This window comes from Eucyclogobius newberryi, unplaced genomic scaffold (assembly GCF_026437365.1).
Source record: "Eucyclogobius newberryi isolate DKJ021-1_F unplaced genomic scaffold, fEucNew1.0.hap1 SCAF_5, whole genome shotgun sequence".
NCBI classification, from domain to species: Eukaryota; Metazoa; Chordata; class Actinopteri; order Gobiiformes; family Gobiidae; genus Eucyclogobius; species Eucyclogobius newberryi.
In genome coordinates, this window is record NW_027316167.1 from 32,741,949 (window position 1) to 32,752,388 (window position 10,440).

Consider the following 10,440-nt stretch of genomic DNA (forward strand, 5'->3'; position numbering starts at 1 on the left):
AAGATAAGATACGAAAAGATAAGATAAGATAACCTATATTTGTCCCACAATGGGGGAAATTCCACTGTTGCAACACAGATTAGGGACGGAAACAGATTAGGCACAGAAATATAATAATAAAAAACAGATAACTTTCTTACATTCTTAATAAAAAATAACACTCTTCTTTACAGCAGTTATATGGACAGAAAGTATTGCACCAAGACAACAGAGGAACATGCAGAAAAGAGAATATTTGTTTCTCTCTATATTCCAAAACTCCCTTCTGTTCCCGGTAGACTGGGCGGTATGGACAAAAAATACATGTATTTTTTTTTCTACACACTTAGGATGATTACTTATGATTTTAATTGATTGTGATCCAAATCATCAGTGTCTGCTGCTCTTTAAGAAATGAATATGCCTGTTATGTCCTAGTTTACACTTATGGCTTTAAAGAATAATTTGAATTTGATTGATGTGTTACTAATAAATTTGCAATAATGTAGTGTTTTTTGTTTTTAGATTTTACTGTTTCTACAGTTTGTGTAGCTTCTTCATGCTCTAATACCAGCTTAGTTGCCATGTCACCATCGTTGCCGTCGGTCACGCCTCAGAGGTCACTATTAAATCTGCCTTCGTGTCACGCTTCTCTTATAACTTGGATTGATCTGCGCCTTTATCAGTTTTGGTTTGAAGATGACCTGGACTGTCAATCAAAAAGAAAATGTGGTGGTACTTTAAAAAAAACATGAACAGACTACTATCTATTAACTAATTACACTCACACTGATTCAATAACTTCATAAAATGGTAGTCCATTAGAATTAGGGCTGCAGAATATTGGATAATACTAAATTTGCAATAATGTAGTGTTTTTTGTTTTTAGATTTTACTGTTTCTAAAGTTGTTTTGTCAACATAATTAGTGGGTCTGAGTATATTTGTTGCTTTACCAGGTGTCGACAAGCGTTACTTCACCCACATCGGTCACATGAGCGACAGTAAAACAAAATGGCATACTTCGGCAGTTCCAGTAAACCTGTTACTGCTACACCCTGCATTTGTTCACTCACAATAAAGCAATTATTTACTTTCACATTTCTTTCTTATGATTTACTGCAACATGGGTTAGGCCCGGGCTTTACTGTGGTATTTGTTTGTTCAAAGACATATGTCATGTTAGCTTCTAGTTTGAGCCCAGTTTATTACTGACTTAGACTTAGTTCCCTCGGGTTCAAGTCCTGGTTTGGTGCCTGCTAATTATGTTGTGTTTTGTGTGCAAGTGAGAATGCATGCTAAGTCCAAAACATATTACAAACACATTTTTATAAGAGGGACTTTGATCATGTAGCAGGAGAATACACTGTTGTGAAGACATCATGACATAAACAGTCAAATAGATACAGAGAACTGGAATTCACAAAAAGTTTTTTCTGGCTTTTCCATTCTTACCAAAAAACAATGACACATTTTACTCGCAAAATGCCCTTCCAAACACAGTCATGTAACACATGTCAATGTGACTTGCACAAAGAGTACACTGAGTACACTGAGAAACTGGCCTCTACAGCACAGGCAGAGGAGCAGTGGCAGGTCTTGAACTTGGAATGTATACTAGCAATTGACTGCATATGGTTGTTATGAACCAAACTTAGAATAGTTTCAAAGCCACTAAACTAAATGCACAAATATGTTCACCGCCCCGCCTCTTTGCACGGCATCCGCACGTGTAACCGCGTGAACCGTCCCATTTCAGTACGGAATTGACATGTGGGAAGTATAATCCAAGCTTAACATGTAAAAGATTCTTACCAGAAGCACACAAGATCTGAAATATCAACTTAAAGTCAGTTAGCCTTTAGCTCAGATGCCAGGTTTACATGCTAATTATCATCTAAAATAAAACACTAAACACACACACACACACACACACACACACACACACTGCATCAGTCCAACAAATGAAAAAAGGGCACATTGGACACTCCTTTCTTAGACAAAGAGATAAATAATCGTGAGAGTTTTACCAGAAGTGAAACTGAACAATCCACCTGCATTTTTGATTGTCATTTAACTATTGTTGGAATAAGCCGAAGATAAATTAAAGTTCAAGAGATGAGAACATTTAAAAATGCCTTCAGTGGCAGTAAAAACACATGTTTAGTGACTTGAAGGACAGTGAAGTTCTTCTGTGTTTAGAGTCACTCTTATAGCACATTGCTTTGAAAACCACACTGTAAAATAAATCTAATGGGCTACAGGTCATTTATGTTATTTGCATTTCTGAACTCCGGAGAAGGGTTGGATGCCAGTGAAATCAACATTTTCAGAAAGAAATATAATAAAGTTCCGTAATGATGACTTTATGAAGCCTAAATAAAGGGATTCTCAATGAGCACAGCAATATTTCCACCCGCCATGCAGATTAAACAGATTTTGACAAATTTCTATTGAACATTTAGCAAGCACTGCCTTTTGTTTATGTATAAGGCTCTAGTTGGCATTTTGCCTGATTATTTATCAAGTTTATTGCACGTCAGTACAAGTATTCACCGTTTCAGGACTCAGAATATTTTTATTTTATAATCTCATCGTGTTAACACAGAGACAGGAGAAAAGGCTTTCAACAACTTTGCTCCTGTAAAACAAAAAACAGAGACTTTTAAAATTAAATCATGTTATGCCTTGGAATGATTTTAAAGAACTGGGAGTACCCACAGTGCCAGTGCACTTGTTTTACATAATTGTATATCATATTGTATGTGTAAATGTGTTTTTATGTATTGGTAATTGGTTATTTGTGTTTTAGTTTCCTGTGTTTGTCTGTTGTTTATTTTGTGTTGTGGGACCCATAAAAAGAGAACTTTCTCATTGGGTTTTCCCTGTATAAATAAATACAATGAATGAATGCTAAATTTGACTCACAACCATGAATACATGAATAGATCTGTAATACGTAGTCAATGTTCTGTTGTGATGAAGAATAAGTAGAGCAGAAAGGCTTGGCTCTCTGTTTTGATTAAAGTCATTGCACATGTCATTAACTTAATTAAAAGTTCTTACTGGACAAGCTGCAGTATAAGCTCGGCTCGTTTAAAGATCAGTCATACATGGATTAAGAAAGCACATATTAGAACCATGACAGAGGTTTACAGTAAAATCCACCATCTCTATTTCCTCCATTCCATCAAACTAGTTTTGCAGCTCTCCCTTTGTTTGGACATTCCACATTCCAATTAATAAAGGACATGAAAGGTATAAATGATGAGTCGGAGGCAGGAGCGGCAGAGAGCTGTGGGCAACATGTTTTCCACTACAGTCGTCCTCCTGCAGCTGCTGTGGCTCTCGCTGGCCTCTGCGTCTCACTTCTACGGAGGGGTCGTGTCCTTCAATGCCAAAAAAAGAAGTGATGGAAGGTTTGAGGTAAGGCTACTTCATATTCTTTCAATTTATTGCTGCACAAAATTCCATGTGCATAAGTCCGTAGCAGGAAATGGTCTTTTGACTACTTATCCCTGTATTCAAATTTGCTTGGATTTGATACATTAATTCACTCCATAAGCATATGTCCTCAGTGATGAACAACTACTTTCTGTAGCTCAACTGCCCTGTGGTAGCCTGATGGAGGCCTGGGGGCCAGCGTGGCCCCACAACTGCAACGACCACCACCAATACAATCTTACAAACCTGTAGTGGGAATTAAGTCCTATCCAAAGACACAATGACAATGTAAATAATTTGAACTACCACCACTTTTATGAACAATATATCAACATGAGCCACTGCCAGACACTGACAACAAGTGAATGATCTTAATGAAACCAAAGTTGGAATAAATATTGAATACATGTCTTTGGCAGGTGGAACTCCGAAACAAGGCAACATTCCGCTCCTGTCAGTATCAATATGGGACCTGTTACAGCTACAACAACTGTGGATACAATGACCAAATTGACATGGGCGTAATCGACAGCAGCAACAATGGCGCCACTTGGGCAAACCAATGGTGTCAAACAGAATCGGTTGTCACTAAAGTCCTCACAAGTGACAAACCTTTCAGAACATTGTAGGTTATTATTCATTACATATTCATGCAGATATTTGTTTATCTTTGTCTCGAACAGATGTTGGATTAGTTAATGTATTTGCCTTTGCAGAGAGAGCAGCTGTTGTTGGATCTATCAATACCCCTTTTCTAGATCTCCATCTTGGAGTGTTCTGACTTCAGTGGATTTGGGCAGACGATCAGACACTCTCGGGCCAAACAACTCTCCAGATATTGCCATCCTCCCTTTTCTACGGTAAGTGTACAATTATTATAAATATTATTACAGTGTATTTATGTAGTGGTTTATAAAGTGTTTTTCCCCCTTCAAAAAAAGCAAAGCTAAAACTTGGTCATTGTTATGCAGACAATGAGAGGGAAGAGAAAGGTTTTACTCAGACACTAGACACAGAGGCGATCTGAAATCACTATGAATACACAACACATTTGGATCATTTTTAAACCTCCACAACTTCATGAAACCAATGATGTTTTACTAAAGTCTTGGTAAATATATTCTTCTTCTGTCTTTCTAAGGGTCCCTCAGAACTGCAGACGGTCCTACAAACCCATGTCCTTTGACCCTGATGGAGATGTAGTCCGATGCAGATATGGAAACAGACAGACTTCAGAATGCTCTGACTGTCAAAGACATGCTGGATTCCAACTAGATCAGGTTAGTAAAATACACACTATAGAGATACATCAAATATATGATAAACGAATTGTCTGTCTAACTCATACAAGTGTTAAGGAAATAAAAGTCTTCCCAGAATATTATCATTATTATTATTATTATTATTACTATTATTATTAACGTAGTTATTATTATTAACAAATCAAGTGGATTGAAGCATTGGGTTGCATTTGGTTCCTGAATAGAGGTGAAATTATGACCACAATGTCAGTGAACAATAGTTCACAAACTAGAAATGAGTTTTGGTGATTTGGTGTAAACATTTAACAATGAATCATTACACATTATAAAATGAACCAAATTGCATTCATTTTTGGAAAAAGATATACTGAGAATTCACGTTCCATGTTTTTTTTTGTCAGGCTACATGCACATTGGAATATCTGGGCGCTGGAAGCCAATGTGTCTATGAATTTGAGTTGGTGGTGGAGGATTTTCCACAGAAGACAGTTATGCTCGACTACTCAGACGGATCCTGGTCTACCAGATATAGGATTGCACGAAAAAAGAGATCCTGGGGATCCACTACTACTGCTGCCCCCACTACTACCCCATGGCAGTGGTGGTACTACACTACTACTACTGCCTTCACTACTACTACTACTGCGGCCCCCACTACTACTACTGCTGCCCCCACTACTACTACTGCTGCCCCCACTACTACTACTGCGGCCCCCACTACTACTACTGCTGCCCCCACTACTACTACTGCTGCCCCCACTACTACTACTGCTGCCCCCACTACTACTACTGCTGCCACTACTACCACACCATGGCCTACTACTACCACACCATGGCCTACTACTACCACACCATGGCCTACTACTACCACACCATGGCCTACTACTACCACACCATGGCCTACTACTACTACCACATGGCCTACTACTACCACATGGCCTTATACTTATCCATCCACTGCTCCGTTCAGTGTGCTGCCATTGCAGTTTGTTTTCGAAGGTAAGTTTCATTTTAGAATCATGTTGTCATAATCTTTAATATCTACAATAATCTATAGATACAGTAATACATAAACAAAACTCTTTAACATTGTGATTTTATTTTAGTGGACCCACCAGTTCCAACTTGTGCTGAAGGATATTATCTACCAAGATTTGTTCATCCAACACCTAGAGATGGAGAGGTCATTCTGGCAGCAGTTGGAAGAGAAGTAGAAATAAGTGTCATGGCAGAAGCTATCTATTCAACGTAAGTAAGCCAAAAATGCAAAAAGCGTGAAATAAAACCTGTATTAAAATAGTTTTGTTTTCTACTAAACAGAGTTGATAACATCATAATGAGCGGGCCATTGAACATCACCAAGCACAGAACCACTGGAGGTGTGTTCACCATCAAATGGACTCCTATCCATGAAGACATTGGACACTATTTTCCTATCTGCTTTGCATTGGAATTTAAATCAAGGTAAGCATATATAATAATCATAATAAGCATGCATATTTTACTAAAGACAAGTAAAAAACGTGTTCTCTTTTGTGCAATCAGGTCTTCAGTTTACCAAACTGAGATGAGATGTGTGCTGGTGAACGTTACAGAACAACTAGGTATGTGAATCCTCTTCTTCAAAAACATAACAGCAACAGAAAAGCAACTCAGCCCCAATTCAAACTCACCACACTTTTACCTCTAAACTCAGTGAACACAGTGGTCACGTGTCAGGAGTCTTCTATGGTAGTGGAGGTGGAGAAAGCCACATTACCTCGACTCCATTATGAACACCTGCGTCTGTCTGATCCCAGTAACACAGTCTGCAGCCTCCAAACTCACTCCAACAACACTCACATCGTTGCTATAGTGCCCCTCAACGCCTGTGGCACCCAGATCGAGGTAAGCACAAAAAAGCCAGTCAAGAACCATTCAATCTGGAGTTTTGACATCAAATTATTTTAAACCTGACTATTCTCCCATGCATGTTAAGACACTCCCAATATTTACTTAATTGATTTAGATAATAAACCATAAAACTGTCTTTGCAGGAAGATGATGATAATCTGATTTTCAAGAATGAGATCACCACAGAGGACAATTCCTCGGCTCTCATCACCAGAAGACACCAGGTGGAAATGAAGTTCTTCTGCCAGTATTCCAAAAGAGGAAATGTGACATTCTCCTTCAGCGCCCACAGAGACAATGTGACCGTGTGGGACAAGGGCTTTGGTCAGTTCACCTATGGGTTTGAGTTCTATCCCGATCAGCGGTTTACCTCCAGGATAGCCCCCCGGATGTACCCACTGGAGTTTGACGTGGGCGATCGCATCTTCATGGAGATCGAAGCCACTACTACGGTCAACAACACAGAGCTGTTTGTGGAGTCCTGCACAGCTGCCCCCTACGACAACTCCAACTACCCTCACCCCTACACCCTCATTGAGAACGGGTGAGTGCGACAGTGAGTGAGAATTGGGGAAATAACAATTATCTTAGAATCAATGCATCTGTGGATAAACATTTTTGGTACAGTATAATATATGTTGGGGCAATCACATTAAGTTTGGGCCTAGTATTACTGAAGTGTGTGTAGTTGCTCAACATTAATGTTACTAATTCATCTTTTCTCTGTGATTTTAAACAGCTGCAACATTGACCCAACGCTTATCGTTTATGCAAGAAGTCACAAAAGACAATTCAAGTTCAGTATTGAGGCCTTCAAGTTTATTGGGCTTCATGACCAGGTATTCTGCCACATTACTCAATACGCTGCTTTACACACGCTAGTAGAACCTTCAGTTCTAGTTCAAACCTTCACAACGTTATATCTCTCAACCTCTTCAACATTTCTAGGTGTACATCAGCTGCTCAGTGCTGATGTGTGAGGCTGGAAACTCACAGACTCGCTGCTCTCGCGGATGCCAGCCCAGTGGAACAAGAAGAAGGAGAGAGGCCGTCATTGAGTCAGGAACCCATTATGTGTCCCAGGGCCCTCTGCGTCTGAGGAGGGCCGCGCAGACAGGAAACACAGGTAAATTGACAAAAGCAGTAAAATGATAAAAAAATATGAGTATTTATTCTTTTTAAAGACACAATGTCTACCCCTACAGGCCAGAACTTGAACCTAAACCTGGTCTTCATCACTGGATGTGCTTTTGCCGCTGTGGGAATGATCTGTGCAGTTCTCCTTTACAAATCCAAGAAATCAAGTGTTAAATACCAACCTCTGCCTTTAGATGAAAGTTAGAAACACACACATCCTGCAAATGAGGAAGACTTTTGTATGCTTTATTGTTCCACTTTAAAATTATCTTTAATATAATTACCTATAAAAAGCTTTGAATAGTGTTAAACAATAATTAATCATGGTTAATGGTTAATATTAATTAAGGTAATTATGATTAAGTGAAGGAAACATTTATATAAAATCCTGTATACATTTTTCTATTCAGTGACAAAGATGATTGTCTCATACAATAGCTGTGTAATCTCATTTGTACTGCAACATTAATAAATAAATAAAACAAACAAGATATGCAGTTTTTTTTTATTCAAAAATGTAATCTGTGAATCAATCAAAGGAACCAGTTCAAGATCAAGCTTAGTTCCTATTTGGAACGTGGTGGCTAAATGGTTAGCTATGCTCACTCAACCGCAGTCTATGGTTGCGATCTAACAGCAGTGAGAACAACGGGGTAAAGCTACTTATGAGGTGGTATTTTGCCCCCGGAGAGAGCCTTTTCCAGGGGGGCGTCTCTAGGGCACTATTTTGATACCTTGTCGACCTTAGCGCTGGCGTGAAGAGGCTGGACTTGGCCACTGGAGGTGGAGTGGGATGGTGCCAGTCCATATATGGTCATAGTGTTTGAACCAATGACTGATAACTGTGGCATTCAAAAGCGCCGCCTGTGGGAGATGTTTGCACTCATACCTCATATACAGGAAATGAAAGAAGTGAGCAATAACATTGTTTGATTTTGCAATTTTCAATTTGTTCCCCCCAAAAAAAGAAATACAGCCTTGGAGCGTGATTTCTATTTTTAATTCACCTTTATTTGTTTTGCGCAACGCAGAGAGCTCGCTGTCATCACCAGGTTGCCCGGACTATATCCAGACTAAACCCAGAATAAACCCAGACTAAACAAGGTCCAGAACAGTCCGCGCACACAGAGAACGGAGCTCACACTGTGATCAGCTCAGTCTCATTGAATGTACAGATCTTATGTCAGTATGTATGTATTAGTCTGGGCCAGTTTTTCGCAGACTGGGACTAGGATTTTGGGTAAATGTGATGTGACAGTCTGCAGGTCCAGTCTGGCCCAGACTGCGCAGAACCAGGTGTCCAACGCAGGAGGTGGAGATGTCCAGCAAAGAGTGTGTAACAGCTCTGCGAATTATAACTTATAATTTGAGCAAGTTTTGCCCATGAAGTTTGTTTTATTATCATTATCTCAGCCATGTGGGGATAGTAATGTAACCCTTATTTCTTGTGGCTCACCAGTCTCTGAGGCAGTGGATATTGCGGGTTACAGTTGAGTTTATAATGTTGTGGCTTTTCTGTTATTTTCCTGTGCTAAAATAGACCAACACGGCAGGACAGTGTTTGAGCAGCCGTCTCTTTATTTCACGTGCTCTCAACTCTCAACTCGACTCCTGTGCGTCAACAAAAAGGGTTGTACTGAAACAATATACAGAATAAATGTTCCCAAAATAAAATAAGTGCAACACACTATAATCAAATAATACATTTCCCAAGTAAATCAAACAGAAATTAATATTAAATAAAATCATATGTTACAGTCTTCCCCTGCCACAAAATGAAATGTCCCCATTTCAAATAGGACACTCATAACCTTGAGCACACAGTAGAATAATCAACAAAACACAATACGAACAGTACAATATGTGTAAAATTAGGCTGCACACATACAGCACTAGAAACATCAGGGAGTAACATATCAAGTGACAAAGTCCCTGTATCTATTTGGCTGGCAAACCCTGCGACCAGAACGGGACACAACAGGGCGTGCCATGGGGGAGGATGAAGGGGATACACTGGGCTGGGAAACAGGGGAGAGTGGAGGAGAAACAGAGGGAATAGAAGAACAAGGAGAAGGCGGAGCACCTGGAGTAGCCTCTCCTGCAGGTGCAACTTCAGGCTGCCTACACCGAGCAGGCACATGTGGTGGAGTAGGAGGCAGAAAAGGTAGAGCCCCAGACAAAGCTGTAAGGTGAGGAGCTACTGAGGGCGTAATAGTCAGTCCGGATGAAAATGTCCTGTCCATATTCTCAACAGGCTGCAAAGCTCCTTTGAATGCTTTGAGTCTATTGTGGTGTACAATCCATGTCCGTGAATGTGCTTTCTTAGGATCCGTTACCTCATAAGTCACACCTGGACGACCGACTTGTGTCACATGTTTCAAAATGACAAATGGTCCTTTCCACCTGGGAGCCAGTTTATTCATTTTGTTAGCAGGGTCATCAAGAAGAACAGGGTCCCCCGGCTTATGCGGATGAAACACAACTTTCTTGTCATAGTGGAATTTTTGACGCAACTTACTGAGTGTGGAATTGTGAGTCGCATCCACAAACGCGTGTGTCAAACGTGACGTCAGGTAAGAGGCATAAGCTGCAGGCGTACCTGGTGTAGGTGAGGTCACAGAGGGACTACAGTTCAAAATAACGTCCAGTGGCAAGTTTGGTTCCCTGCCGTGCACAAGAAAGAATGGGGAAAACCCTGTGCTAGAATGTACACTGGAGTTGTATGC

The 10,440-nt window shown here is 40.0% G+C and overlaps 1 protein-coding gene across 1 annotated transcript; it reads left to right on the top strand.

Moving 5' to 3' along the window:
• Positions 1-3,248: 3,248 nt before the first annotated feature.
• LOC140381045 (uncharacterized) lies at positions 3,249-7,994 on the top strand. The gene is made up of 14 exons (XM_072465063.1): positions 3,249-3,404; positions 3,842-4,047; positions 4,139-4,282; positions 4,564-4,702; positions 5,086-5,591; positions 5,634-5,683; positions 5,791-5,932; positions 6,005-6,148; positions 6,230-6,288; positions 6,381-6,571; positions 6,721-7,121; positions 7,317-7,416; positions 7,526-7,703; positions 7,783-7,994. The coding sequence occupies exons 1-14, from the start codon at positions 3,285-3,287 to the stop codon at positions 7,917-7,919; spliced, it is 2,517 nt and encodes an 838-aa protein (XP_072321164.1). The 5' UTR covers positions 3,249-3,284; the 3' UTR covers positions 7,920-7,994.
• The last annotated feature ends 2,446 nt before the right edge of the window (positions 7,995-10,440 follow it).

What these genes read in the sequence shown, in the direction of transcription:
- LOC140381045 (XM_072465063.1), top strand. Translation starts at nt 3,285, where the DNA reads ATGTTTTCCACTACAGTCGTCCTCCTGCAGCTGCTGTGGCTCTCGCTG. An exon ending in GCAGAAGCTATCTATTCAAC is followed by an intron (nt 5,933 to 6,004) that starts GTAAGTAAGCCA and finishes TCTACTAAACAG; the next exon opens with AGTTGATAACATCATAATGA. An exon ending in GCATTGGAATTTAAATCAAG is followed by an intron (nt 6,149 to 6,229) that starts GTAAGCATATAT and finishes TTGTGCAATCAG; the next exon opens with GTCTTCAGTTTACCAAACTG.